The sequence below is a fragment of the Pteropus medius genome, unplaced genomic scaffold, assembly GCF_902729225.1.
Source record: "Pteropus medius unplaced genomic scaffold, Ma_sr-lr_union100, whole genome shotgun sequence".
In the NCBI taxonomy this organism is placed as follows: Eukaryota; Metazoa; Chordata; class Mammalia; order Chiroptera; family Pteropodidae; genus Pteropus; species Pteropus medius.
In genome coordinates this window covers 14155736-14171173 of record NW_024340701.1, presented here as the reverse complement: position 1 = coordinate 14171173, position 15438 = coordinate 14155736, and the positions used below count along the sequence as shown (strand labels likewise).

Genomic DNA, 15438 nt, shown 5'->3' with positions numbered 1-15438 from the left:
AGTCAATTATCTTCTCATCTTCAAAAGTTCACCTTAAATGCCATGATTCTATGAAACCTTCCCTAATCCTTGAATGAGTTGGTTTCCTTCCACTTTTGAACTACTGTAACATTTTGTTTTTTTCTCTCTAATACACTTATGCCTATTATGAACTTCCAGATACAAATTCTATTATCTTCACTGATGCTAGAGGTAGGCTGCTTCAGAGCAATGCCTGTGTTTTTCTCCTGGTCACTTCTCTAGGGGCCAGCACAGTGCCTGTTGAGACATATGTCCCCATAGGAAGCAAGTAAGCAGCTTTTAGAGGATTAGAGCTTAGTGTTTCCAACTATCTTGACATAAACTAAGGTAAGAAGGGTCAAGACCCATACAGATCACGTGCTGTCCTCTGATATGGTGCATCCAGCAACAATTCTAGGACATTGCAGCAACTTAAGGGAGTTTGCACCAATCTTATAATAGAAACACTCACATGATAGCTAGTGATGAATTGTTATTAATACTTTATAACACTCATGACATATGCTAGCCACATGAAATTCTCACCTACAAACACAGCAATTTTGAATGATTCAAGCTAATGTTTTGCTAATTTATGTATTATCTATCTTCTGGCCCCATGCCTACCCTGGAATGAGTCCCCACAAGGGCAGGCATTTTGGTACCTTTTATTCACTGTGATATCTCCAGTGCCTGGAACATAGTAGCATGGGCAAATATTTGTTGAATCAATGAATGAACTTACTGAACACAAACTATTTGCCTTACACTCTACTACATGGTTTATACTTTATAGCACATTTGTTTCCTCATAACATCCTGATTACTATCATTCTTTAGATGATAAAACTGAGGCTTAGTGAAGTCAAGTAACTTACCTAACACCACACTCTTAACCAATATTTTATGCTAGGCCAGTTATATTCATGTTATAAAAGTTGCTCACATATGAGTTATCTTTCCTGAATTGACTAGACCATGCATAAATTCTACTGGAAATGCTAAGAAAGAAACTGCAGGTTACCAAAAAGAGAGGAAAGGGGAGGGGAAAAGGAGATAAAGAAAGACATGTCAGTGGGGTGAAACACAATATGAAATAATATCTAAAAACCACCCTCAGTCCTTCAGGTCTTCTGCCTGAGGGTGGGGCTCTTTAACTGTCCTGACACTTAGAGCCTCATCACTGGTGTTGCTTTCTTGGGATCAGGAGATGAATGATTGAAGGCTTTTACTTGCAGCCTACAAGCAAGCCTTGTCTTTGGGACTACTAGACTCTTCTACTAAGCAAGGGCGTGTTCTCACCCTTTTTACCATTTCCACTGTGGATGAAATTGGGGACCCCTACTTAGCAAAACAAACAAACAAACAAAACCCCAACCAAACAAACCACAAAAAACCGCTGTTGCTTTAAAAGACTGTTCCCTAACTTATCCGTGGAGATACAGTGCCAAAAAGAAAATGTTCATAATATTTGTAAATGAAGGAGTATTGAGTTTGAAATTTGTTGATGTTACTTATTCTCTTTCAGTGCAAATACGCAGTTTATCTTTTGCAAAAGGAACATCTTATTCAAGAACAATGGTCATAACCTGTTGTTAGTCCCAAGATTCTTGATGCTGGGGTTCTCAGGTTTCATGTAGGGCTGGTCCAGGGTGGCCCACTATAATTTCCACTGTTGCTAAAATGTCTTTCCCTTTAGGCTGAAAGACTCAGTTCACTTTATAGGACATGGAATCTACGCCAGTCCCAATATATATTTTCTAAAACTTGAAAGAAGATAAATGGAAGATTTCTCAAACCCCTTAAAGTAAAATGAACAACTCTGTGCTGTCATAAAATCAGGGTGACCCTAAGTGATTAATTCTTCAAGATTTGCAAGACATTTTGAAACACAAGAAAAACAGCCCATTTTTCTTTCTAGAACTTGTTGTCTAATCCTGTAAGTGGTAGGCTGCCCAACAGAAAGGTAGGGTATACGCAAAGGCATCTGAGTCAGACCAAATGGGACTAATCTCCAGGTCTACAACATACAGTGAGTGGCCTCTGGCAAGTTAAACGTTGATATCTACAACTCTGTTTTCTCATGTGTAAAAAAAGTTATTGTCGCCTACATTACAAGGATTAGGAAATGAATGTAGAACACAGCATAGTGCCTGGTACACAGTAAAAGTTCAATAAATATGAAATAAAATATCAAACATTAAGATACATAAGGAGGAAGAGTTCTCTAAAACTGCCTCTCTCCTCATATTCTAGCCTCTGGGTGAGTTTAAGTATCTTTTCCAATGAATCAATAGAATGAATTTAATATCTCTTTCTGTGTCTCTTGGACTAATTGAGCATAGCCTTTGCCTTAAAGAAACCCAAGATTTACAAGAGAGGTTGCATCTTTAGTTCCAGACAGTACAATTCAAATGGGAGAAGAAGCATTTACTCTTTGAAGTAAATGGGTTATTCACCATACACAATAACTTCTCCTGTCTCAGAGATCAAGATTCCTAGAGAAGCAAATACAACAGTTGATCCTTTCCAAGGTGGCACAAAATATAAATAATATACCCCTAAAAACAACACTGCATAAAAACCATAAAAGTCTCACCAGTTTGGAGCTTTCACTTTCAGGCAACTGTTTAATACCACCTTCGAGACTGCCATCTTCCTCACTACTAACAGGTTCAGTGCTGCTCTGATCCTAGAAGACATTAAAAAGAAAATGGCAAAGCTGTCATTCTTCACTCATAGTTCCTTGTTTTATTGTTGTAGTAGATATTGTTTCCTCTCCAGAAGCCATTCCTATTTTCTTCCTTTCAAGTAGAAGTTCCCTCCCCACCCCCGGAGTAACTATCCCTGTTGCTCACAGATATACATTAGAGAAAGCTGATTCCTACTTTCTGTTCCAAGAGGGCTGATTGCCTTAAGGTTAGTCCCATTCTTTTTGCCAATGATTTTGTCAGGAATGGGCATGTGATCCAGTTCTGGTCAATGAGACACAAAGAGAGGTTTGCTGGAGACTTCTGGAAGAGTCCTTCTTTTATCTTAAAAGAACCACAAGGAGTATCCATACATATTTTGTCTCAAAATAACAAGCAAGAATGAAGTTCAAAATGTCATGGACAGCCATCCCACAGCCAAAAGGAAACTGGATAAACCTGACATTGTGAATGACAGAGCAAAAACAGAGATGGAAAGAACTGGTTCTCTGATGGTAAAACTGGGCCATTGGATCAAGCAAACCTGAAGCCCAGCCTTATCCCTAGCAGTCTCCTAATGAGAGGTAATAAATTGACTTATTGTTTTACCCAGTTAGGGTTTGCCGTGTGTTCCCTCTAGCTAAAACTTTCTGAGATATTTATCTTCTGCACAAGACTAAACTGTTTAAAATAAGAAATCACATTTATCTTATTTATTTCTGATACTCAAGCCCCTAAGAATCCTGCCTGGTACATAGAAAACATCTCACAAACATTTGATTGAACCAATGAATAAACTGAGTATTTGTTTTCTTGATGACTTTGTCTGCAAAATCCTAAAAATATTTATTTAGTATAAATGAGACACCTGGTAATAATAGGCCCCATTAAGATTCCAAAACACATTAGGCAACTCCTCAATTGAATTATGACACTAAATATCATAGTTAATTAACCAGAAGTTTCTTTACTTTCTAAGGGCACATAAGGGAGAATAAGGATAATAATAAGTGGAATATCTACTTATATTTATCTACATTATTATTTTAAAACATTACCAGCCTGGATTACAAATTTTGATAGGATTGTTTATAGAAAAAATAGTTTTGATTTAGGGACATTCAACCTCATTTATAACTTAAGAAATGTAAATTAAAGCAGATATGGCACTCTTTTGTCTATCAAATGGACAAGAGAATAGAAAGAGAACATTCAATATTGATAATGTAGGGAAAAAGAAATATTTAAATACCACTGGAAGAATGTAAACTTGGGTAGTCTTTTCAGAAAAAAATATATGTAGATAGTTATAGATGAAGGGAAAATAATTAAGTATATAGAACAATTTTTTTTTTAATTGCTTATTTCTGAAGAGTAGGATTAGGGATTGGGGAATTTTGCATAAGTTATTTCTATACTGTTTGATTATAGAAAAATTAGTGTGTGGTACTGCATGCTTTAAAAAAAAATAAGGGAGAGCTATCAGAAATACCTAAAGGAAAAAAAAACAAGAAAGAAAGTAGCGTGGGCATTAGAAATGGTCAGCTCTAGGTTCAAATCTTAACTATGCTGCTTAGAATTATATGATTTTCTGCAACTTACTTTCTAAATTTGAGTACTTGTTTTAAAGTACAGATAAAAACACCAAATTAAAAATACTACCCCATCGGGTTGCCTTAAAGATTAATGCATTAACATGTAAAAGGCCTGTTAGCACAATGCTAGGTACTTTTTTCCCCCTAGCTTTTTGTTGAGACAGGTTCATACCTTGTTTCATGTAGTCTCCATAACAATCCTAGATGAGTATGGGAAAAGAAAGTGTTGTTTAAATAAACCAGAGGAATCTTTACTTTTGTTTTTCTCAGCAATGTGAGTACAGATGATGAAATTTTTCTTGGTTTTAGAAAATGAATAGTAAAATAGGGGGTGGGAAACAGCTATTTGATGCTTTGACTAAGAAAATTTAAGGAACACCAGGCAAAGCAGTCTAGGTTGCAAATGGTCTATGTATCCATTAAAATCTGAATAAAAACACAAAAGAATACTTTTTACACCTACACCTACAGAATTATCATACAAAGCTATGTCTCAAATGCCACTTGATAAAACCTTTCCTTCTTAGTGAAGACATCCTCTTTTTCCTTTAAATTCACCTAATATTTTACATGAATGTCTTATATCACATATCATAGTCTCATTGGTGTTAATTACATATGTACAGAATTAATCTCCCTGAAGAGAGTGAAAGATCCTTGAATCCAACATCTGTGCCTCATTCATTTCGTTTGTCTGATACATTTTTAAATTAATCCTAGGTCTATCTCGTTTCAAACTCAATCAATGTTCTTTTTAACTGGACCATGAGCTCCTTCTAAAGCTTTTCTTCTGTTTTTAAAAGTTACCAGTTTAGTTTGAGATGGCTCCCTAGAGGAGGGTTTGAAGTCAAAATCTAGATGGAGAGGAGAGTCAGGTAAAAATAAGTTGGAACTGAGAGAGGTTAGCAATTAAGCATTTAGTTTCCTCAGAGAGCAAAGTTTATAGAGGAGTTTTCATGTTTAAATGAGGCACAGAATAAAACAATGTGGGTTCTGCTCTGAGAAGAGAATGACTCTCATGTGTTAAGGAGCCTTCAAAATACCCCGCTGACTAGGAGTGTAGAAAACAGGAATCAGTCAGAAATGGGAAGGGGAAAATAGGTCAGCAGCATGATTTCCAAAGCACAATTGTATCATAGTGGTATTAAAGACCATCTGGCTGATGGATGGTGGCCTGTTGACACCCAAGATGATTCAGTTAATCCTGATGGCTGTGTTCCCTTCCTCTCTTGCTGATCTTCAAACCACCTGTCCAAAGCTGCCTGTTTAGCCGAGGCTTCTCAAGAAGAATGATCTTTGCCCTTGAAGACCACAATCAATAGGTTCCATGGTGAATTATGCTTTACAGATGAACAAAAGGAAAAAGGCAAGGCTGGTGATTATCCATTTAACACAGCCTTTACAAAAAAAAACCAAAAAACAAAATATTAAACAATGAAAAATGCTATTCAATCCCCACTGAGCAGTCTTTTCCAAATTTTCAGAATGTTCTAAACTCCCTGCCCGGGAATCCTCCAAAATCTACATAAAATGTAAAGTGATAATAAATTTTGTTTTATTTTTATACTATTTTATTTTTTTCATACCCATTATTTGTCTATCGTTTTACCCAAAGAGACAGAACTTTGACAGTAGAAATTTATGTTTGAGAGTAGGCTATCGATAAAAGTTAAATTAGTCAAGGATGTTATTATGGATTGGAAAAACAATTCTTATCAGATAAATGTTCCATAGTCTTGCTCCCTACCCTTTTCCCTCATTTAACATGACAATAGAGTATATTAGTAAATGCAACTCTTTTCCTTTTAATTTGATTTAAGATTTTACTAAGCAGAGTAAATTAAAATAACAAAAACTACAGCAACTATACCTCTCTGATATAATTGAAAAAATTTTTTAATAAAAAATAAAATATATTGGTTTAAATTTTGTCATCCCCATAATTCTTAAACCAATGCTCTCTTCAAAAACCACAAAATAATTTATTAGTCTCATTGCCAGCCTAAATTCACAAATATTTCTTTCTGTAAAGTCATGTTTATTAGATGTAACAAAGTGAATTTCTTCTACCTCCAATCATAAGCATTTTTCTAGGCTACTCGGAATTCCAGAGAGGCGGAGCACAATTAAAGATAAAATGGAAATTATGCTAACGGTGCTTCTGGGTAATCAACCTCTCCATTCTTCAGGAGACATGCTGCATCTTACTTAGTGTTCAAAAAAGCATGACTTCAGAGAAAAAGAAAAAAAAATGAAGGTTCTTGTTTCTATAATGATTTTCTAAAAGATTCAGCCTGTCTTGTTCAGGAATGGAACAAATATCTTGCAACCCAAGTCCATTTGAGCTCTTAAGTACTTCTTTCTTACGAGACACCACGGCGGTGGCTTCCTAATTGGGTTTCCTTCTTCAAGACATCTTTGACATTACTATTAGATCAATTACCTGCAGTAGAGCCCTGATCAGACCATTTCATTGTTTAAAATGCCTTCAACATTTCCAAGTGCCTAATGCATAAAATTCAAACCTGAGATCTAAATTCAAGCTTCTTTCATTTGACCTCAATTTATTTTTTCGATCTATTTTCTATGACACCCTGTCACATACCCTTATACTCTTTTTCCCATCCCACGCTCTGATTTTTCTTAGTTCTGTTTTTGTTTGTGCTATTCTCACATTCTTATCCAACCATATTCATATTTTAAAATCTAATCGATCAGAAATAGCTGTTCTCCTACTAGGAAATACCATTCATCTTCTGTGAACTCCTCCTAAAGCTTTATCCCTTAGGGTGCTTTGTTTTTAGTAATATACATGCCATATTTCCCCTATAAGGCTGTAAGTTCTTCGAGGGTAGAGATGATGTGCAATTAATCTTTGTATGCTCTATAAAGTAGATATTTGGTAAATAGCAGCAGAATGAATTGAATCAATAAGAAGTTAAGTATTCAACAATGAAATAAAGCATCAAGGACACAGTAGAAAATCCAAAATATGATTCCTGCCCTTTACTTATTCCACAAATATTTATTAAGCAAGTACTATGTGTGAGGCACTAACAATTGAATGGTCAAGGAGACAATAAGCCTGGCCCTACAAAAGCATACAGTTTAATATGGTGCCTATAATCCTACATTCTTAAACATCAACATAACAAGGGAAATACAAGTAACAGAATCCTTGATAAAACCATTTAGAAATGGCTCTTTTTCTATAAGACCCAGGTGACATCACGCAAAAGACAAAGGATAATTTTTATCTTTGAAATGAATCATGAGTATTATTTAACTATGAAGAGAGTAAAGATTACTAAAGAGAATGGTATGGGATGAAGCTGGTCATAAAAATAGCATCACGCATTTGAGCACTTACTATATATATTGCAGGCGCTATGCTTATTACTCTCTATACATTATTTTATTCATTTTGAGTCATAGAAAACTTAGAGGAGGCTCCCAAAAAGCAATTCTTCAAGGAATTAGTGATTGAGAATTAATAAAGAGGAAGCAGGAAGACAACCAGGTGGAAGAAACAATAAGGACAAAGACCTAGGGGTGGAAAGACCAAGATGTGGGGGCGGGAAATCAACAGATACATGTAGTGTCCAGGGCTTTGGTGTGCAAAGAAGGCTGATTCGTAGAGGCCGTGGAAGTAAATATAAAGCCTTAATTCCAATCTTGAAACAAAGATTTGGTCTGATAGGCAAGAGGGAGGCATTAAACATATTTAAATAAGAGGACAAATACAATAAATATTGTCAAGAAAAGAAATCCTGCATTGTATAGAACTGTTGAAAATGGAAGATGCTGGAGGCTGGGAGTTCTGCTAGAGGGCTGTAATAATGTAAGTATAATTACGACTAATATGAGTTCTTACTGTGTGCCAAGAATAATGCTAAAAATTTCACAAACATTATTCAATTCTTCCAAAAAATTCATAGAATTAATTATTATTGTCAAAACCCTTGTAAATGTGAGGAAATGCAAGCTTACAGAGTATAACTGGCTCAAGTTCACTCTGCTAGTAAATGGCAGAACAAAGATTAGAACCTGGATCTGTCCAACTTTTAAGCTTATGTTCTTAATCACTGTGTCGTATAGCTGCCCCAACAATATTGTAATTACCAAAAGTAAAGCAGTTGGAATGCTAATAACCCCTTGTGTATGTATATAGCTGCACAGCTTATAAAATACTTTACGTACATTTAGTACTCGATCCTCATAATTACCTGTTGACACAGCAGGGGAGGCTATTCACCTGGCTTTACAGAAAAAGGCGGACTTTGAGAGGTAAAATACCTCTACCAAGGTCATATGCCCAAAAGGTTATTGATAGAGCTAAAACAATAACTAACATCTTCAGCCTTCTTATTCACTGATCTTTTAGCATTCTAATAGCACACAACTGCATGAAGCAATTTTGTTTTCTGCCATATCTTTAGTGTCTAGAACAGTGCCTGACATATGATAAGAGTTCAATAAATATTTGCTTAATAAAGGAATGACTGTAAGATCCCATTGGTATTTAATAACTGCTATTTAATTATGCTGAACTAATATTGGCAAGTCCAACGTAATAATGACATGGCTATACTTCATCTATCTGGTTATGATTTAAATGGGCTGACTTTCTCGGCAATATGTCAGATATAAATTATGCTTAAGTACTTACTAGAAACAGCTGTGGGGGGAAAAGGCATAGTGAGAGGGGCCACGCAGGTGAATGGGGAGGAATGAGGAGGAATGGGGAAGTGGTCAGGGCATCAGTGCATAACTATACGTTAATATACCAACTGCAGAAAGGGTAACACTCATCATATGGTGGCAGTTATTGGAGGCCAATAGTCCAGAAAGAAAATATAAAATCCTCTTTATAATATAACTCATTGTGATGATGCAACTGAAGCGTCACATAGTTGACCCCTTTAGAGAAATATATTTATTATTTATTTAGATTTTAGATGCCTAATGTGATTTAATTATTTTTGAAAATAAAATGCAAATAATGGCACACTCAAATTTGATTTAAATATTATGATAAGGCTCTTAAAATTTAAGACTGGCATTATTTATATTTTACACATATTATCAGTCTTATTTATTTAAAAATAAAATCAGTCTCCTAATTTTTCAGAATACAGTAAATTGTATGACACCAAATTATTTTCCTGACTTATTACTGATTCTGTTGAAGTATAAGTAAAATTTCTGTGGTTAGCACAATTTAAAAAATGAAAACAATAGCTAATATTGTATAATATACTTAAAAACTGAGTTAAATATACTTAAATATCTGAATAAATAAAATAAATAGTTCACGTTTATTGAGCATTTACTTTGTGCCATGAGCTGTACTAAACGCTTTATATATATTACTTCCTTTACTCTTTATAAGTCTATAAAAGTTTGGTGGTAACAACCCCTAGTACAGATATGGAAGCTAATACTGAATAACACTCCTACCTTTGGTCATATGGGTATGCTATTTTGTCTCTCTAGACTCCAGTCTCTTCTTCTGTAAAGTGGAAATAATGATACTGTCTCTCAGAGGTCTGGATGTAAGTGAGACATGAGACAATGCGTCTAAGATAGTGTTTGACATAGTAGACACTATATTCAGTCATCTACTTATAAGTTGCTGCTCTTTCAGCAGGAGGCAGCAGAAACTACTTGGCTGGGTATAGACTAGAGAAGATATGCAGCCGACAATTCGAAGTCATTCTCGACAGGAAGAAGACAACGGAAATCAAACAGAAGCCCCAGAAATAGTTCTCTCAAACTCAATGTTGACACCAACAGTAGACATTTTACCCACTCTAAGACACAAAAGCTGGATCTCACAGAAGCTTTATAATTTTATGACAAGCTAGTTTCCTTGGTCATCATAAAGGTACTTTTCTTTTGCAGTGAGAAAAAATATGGGCAATAAAAAAGTTCAGTTCCAAGGGGTTGATATTTAGATGGAAACTAACAATACTATAGAAAAAAATTATTTAAAAATATTGAACCCCACACATCCGAAAAGCTTATGACATTCTATAAACACAAAAGAATTAGGAATTAAGTACTAATGTTTATTGAGTAATTACCATGTGCCAGGCCCAAGAAATATATAGATATAGATATATATTTACAGATATAGCTATATATGTCTAATTTAATCTTAACCCTATGAGGAAGGAACTATTGTTATCTCCCTACAGATAAGTGGGGGTAGAAGAGTTTACTATAACTACCCAAGGTCACATATCTAACGTATGGTTGAACCAGGATTTGAACCGAAGTAGTATGGCTCTGGGGACCCTCATTTTCACCACCATGTCAACTATCTACCCTAGCTCTTAATTAGAATGAAAATACTCAGTGCTGGCAAAGCTGTTGCTATGTTGCTATTCGTAGGGAGTCAACATATATCACTACAGTCTTTTCATATAGTAATTGGTCAATACAGATTAAAATTTTGAACTTGTATAGCTTTTGACTCAGCAACTGTGCATTGAGGAAATCTATGCTATAGAAACAAAAGCACTAGTACCAAATGATTGATGTGTGTGTGTGTGTGTGTGTGTGTGTGTGCACGCCTCACATGGATGTTTATTTTGGTATTCATTTACTAGAAAAGTATTGGAAGATCATCTGAATATCTGTCAATTCGAAAAAGATTATAATAGAGCCTATTAATATGTGGCCGTTATATTAAGCAAAAAAGCAAGTTTTCTCTTTTTAATATGGAATCTATTCCAGAAGGATATATAATATCTCTCTCTCAAACTTAACCTCTTAATTTTTGCCTCCCTGTTACAGAACAGTATTCTTCAACAGACTGTAATAAATGGTACCACTATTCAAAAATCTAGGTTTATCTATGATTCTCTTGTTCCCCGAAGCTTTCGTATTGAATCAATCAAGTCTGATGTAACATCCAAAACATCGGGAATCAGCTCACTTTTCTTTGCTTCTAATACCAAAACCTCATCCAACCACAATTAGGTCTCACCTGGGCTTCTGCCTTCCAGCATAATACTTTTACCTTCCTGTAGTCCATTCCCTACCAAATAGGCTGTATATCAGGTCGCTTCACTCCCCTGTTAAAAACCTAGTGGCCTCTACGGCACATAGAATAAACTCCAAATTTCTTCCTCTTACTCATAAAGCTCTCCTCTTCTCATCTCATATTCCCTTCCTCTCTCTCTCATTACATTCCACTACACCCTAGGCTCCCAATATGTTCCCAGACATATTCATCAAACACCCTCAGCTCATTCTCACTTGAGAGCTATTTTTGTCCCCTCTACAGAGAAAGCTCTTCCCCCTTATTTTTGCATGTCTGGCTCATCATTATTTCGAACTTGTTTAAATTTCACCTTGTCCAAGAGGCCTTCCCTATGATCAACCAAAGTGGTCACAAGCCACATTCCCTATTTTAATTACCGGCAAGGCACTGACCACTTCTGATAATTTTGTTAGTTTATTTGTTAATTTTGTCATTGCAATGTAAACAGAACCATAGCAGAGAGCCTCATCTGTTTTATTCACACCTATATCTCTAATACCCTAAATAGTGCCTGACATATAATATGCACTCACTGAATACTTGCTGAATGAAAAGAATGTATATTATATAATCGAATATTTACTAAAAGAGACGCTATTCATACTAACTTTATTTTTTTAGAAGCAAAGGAAAAAGTATGGAGAGATACTAAACAGTAAATATTTCTTTGGGGAGGTGGAGAAAGAAAAATCAACTTTTTATTTTAATAAATCTGCATTGTTTGATTAGTTATAATAAGTATGTATTTATTTTTGAAATTAAAAAATAATTCAATAAATAAAAAATGTTAAGAGAGTATAATATTCTCTCAGCTGGGGAGATATACTGATTGTCTATCTCTAGAAGCAGATCAAAGTGACAGCAATCTTGGTGTATTAGGAATTTCCCTATTAAACGATGAAACTAATTATTTAAAGATACCTGCACTCACAGGTATTAAAGTATTTTTGAAATGATAAAGAGATATGATTCAGTCATTAAAAAAGAGAATTTTCTAATAAATTCTGAAATGCCTAATTAGGACAAATTATATGTCCAGAAAAAACCTTAAGGAACTCTGAGGAAGGTAATACTCATATGATTAAGTTCTAATGTGTTTGTTTAACATTGTTTTATATTACTTTATAATCATACCTCAAACACTTTCTATTTTAATTAGGGAAATTCTCTAGTGAAAAAGTTCTATGAGTTTGGAATACGTGCTACTGAAAAATCAAAAATGTTAGACTTGGAAAAATGGTCATGATAAATTCACCTAATATATTCACTGCAAGCTAATTAGGAGCCATCTTACCTCAATAAAAGATGGAGAACTTGATGGTAATGGAAAGGGAGTAACAGCCATCTGATTGACTGCATCTTCATTTCTGTGGATATTAAAATAGGCAGAATCAGTACACATTATATGCCAAGTTCCTGGCTCAAATTATAATCATTACCTCAGTTTTCAGTTGGAAACGCATGCACGGCAATATAAAATAAAAAAATATCCATATAAACATATACTGGTTTCAAGCATGCAAAACTATTAGGCACAAAATGAGATGTATTACTCAATGGATACTAAGATACAATTACTAGTGACAAAGAATGATAACGCTAGGAGCTGGCCAAATCCTGTGTAGTACTTCAGGTGCTGCAGAAGATAATTTTGGAAAGGCATCAACTCTTTCAGCACTGAGGAGTATACATTTTTCAAATGAGTGTAACCTCTAGGCCCCACTAATGTCTACAGCATTTTGTTCTTTGAACTGGAAAGGTTCCCAGCCTCATTACTTGGCTTCTAACTTTGTTCTGCCAAATGAAGGATGATGGGATGTATATGACAGTCCCCACATGAGTGGACTCTGTGAGGAGGAGTGATGGATGGGGAGAGCAGAGATCCAGACAGACAATGCTGTGTGGGTTAGTTTAATTTTAGTCTTCATCATCCTAATTGAACCAGAGGTGGGAGCTGAAACTTCATCACCAGGGTGACAGGCACAGAACAACTCCTAGAATACCGGTTCTGATTATTTGGGCTTATTTCCACTACGTTATTAGCAAATGGTAGGTGGTGGTTTTGTGGGAAATTTATTCTTTATTCTTCTCTCATGATGCATGACCAATATAATTATCTCAACATTTATGTTAAGTTTGACTTTAAGGTTTCACAATATAAACCAAGGAAGCACAAAAGAATGCTTCTTACTGGTGTGTGAAGATCTAAGACTGCTCACACATCTCTTCATGTGACCAGTGTAAACAGGATAGCCACTATCTGACTTAGGAAGGCACTCAAAATCCCACCCTGTTTTATTTTTTACTTCTCACCAATTGGAAAAATATTCATTGGTCTGTCATTTCTCCTTTGGGGCTTTGCTCATATCACAGCCTTTACCTGAATGCCTCTCTTTGTTAAATTTATATCCCACCCATCTTTCTCCAATGTGAGTTCAATAACCTTAACTAGGTAAATTATTCCATTAAGTTCAAAGCCTGTCTATATACTGACATCTTCCAAATTCACATAGTTAACCCGAATGCTTTTCTGAGTTTAGGATCTGCATATCCAACTCCTACTTTACATTTCCACTAGATGTCTTACAAGCATCTCAAATCAAATAGAGCTTTACATCCCACTCAGTCCCCAGGGGGTTCCATAATCAATTTCTTCCCTACCTGTGTAAATGGCAATAATATCTGCCCAGTTGTTCAACTAAGAACCTGAGAGTCATTCTTGAAACCCTGAACCCCTCAACTGCATATCTAAACCATCAAGAAGTCTTGCTGATTTTACCTTCAAACATATCTTGAATCTTTGCACTTCTTCCCATCCTATTATAGTGCAAGCCATCATTATTTCTCACTTGAATATAAGTGATCCTATTAATGTAAGAGTATCCACTTTACATCCACTTAATGTAAGAGCATCCTATTTGGTCTTTCTACTTAAACTCTTTATCCTCTCTCCAATCCATTCCTCACCCAGCAGAGTTGCTATGGTTCTAAAACATAAATCTGAGTATATTTCTATCTCTTATTTAAAATTTTCCTATGGTTTCTTATTGCACTTAGGATCAAGTCCAAAACTGTTAGGGAGGTTATAAGGCCTTGAGCAGTCTGGTCCCAGACCCTGTCTCCAGTCTCCTTTTGTTCTCTTCTCACTCACTCTGCTTCATTCCAGCTACACAAGCTTCTTTTCCATTTCTCAGTTGAACCAAGCTGCGCTCACCCCAGGAACTTCTCTCATTCTATTCCCTTCTGCTCTGCATGCCAGTTGCCCAAATCCTCTGTCTGATTTATTACTATTTCTCTTTCACAGCTCACTATAAATGTCACTTCCTGAAACAAGCTTTCTAGGACCTCCATTTTATGCTTACAGCATCCAACACAATAATCATAGATTTATTGCTTTTGTAATTTACCTAAATGATTTGTATGAACATTTTCTTCAAATCTGTCTTTCCCCCGATGGTAAGAACTCCAAGGACAAGACTCATGTCCTTTCTACTCTCTATTACATCATCTTGGGCAAACACAGTGCCTGGAAAATAGTTCGTAGTTAACAAAACTATTTTTTAAAATGTAATGATCACCCACTTCTATAAGGAGACAGAGTTAGGAGTTTCAGTTCTAGCACTACTGCTAACTAGCTCTATGATTTTGAGGAAATAACTTCTAAGAGAGTCAGTTTCCTGATCTCTTAAGTAAGGAGTTTGAACTGTATGAATCCTAAGCCGATATAAATCCTTAGGGAATGAGGCAGAGTATAAATAAAGAGATGGAGTCTAGGTGCCATTTCTTGCTCTGACTTTCTCAGATTCTTGGATTACCTAGCACACCAGCCAAACCAAAGCAAAAGGGAGAAAGACTAAAACTATAAAGTGACAAAGAGCATAAAGAATATATCCATTTTTTTTTTTTTCTGACAGCATTATCTATGCCTTGAGCACGCACTATTATGTTAAGAGATGGCTATTGCTTTTCAGGGAGTACAATCCATTTCTCGGCAGTTTGCTTATACAGTGAAGGAGTAGTCACTTACCTACCCCTGAATAAGTAATAGCCTTTTCCCAGTGGTAATTCCCTTTTCCGTTCAGTTTCCCCCATCGAATAACAT

The 15438-nt window shown here is 35.5% G+C and overlaps 1 protein-coding gene across 6 annotated transcripts in view; it reads right to left on the bottom strand.

Annotated features, from left to right (window-relative positions):
* PATJ (PATJ crumbs cell polarity complex component) overlaps positions 1-15438 on the bottom strand; it is a 287089-nt gene that overhangs the window by 73135 nt on the left and 198516 nt on the right. For all 6 annotated transcript variants that reach the window (XM_039887878.1, XM_039887926.1, XM_039887916.1 and 3 more), the window contains 2 exons: positions 12631-12703; positions 2600-2692 (listed from right to left, as the gene is read on the bottom strand). In XM_039887878.1, coding sequence (XP_039743812.1) covers positions 2600-2692; positions 12631-12703 — 166 coding nt within the window. The remainder of the gene's footprint in view (positions 1-2599; positions 2693-12630; positions 12704-15438) is intronic.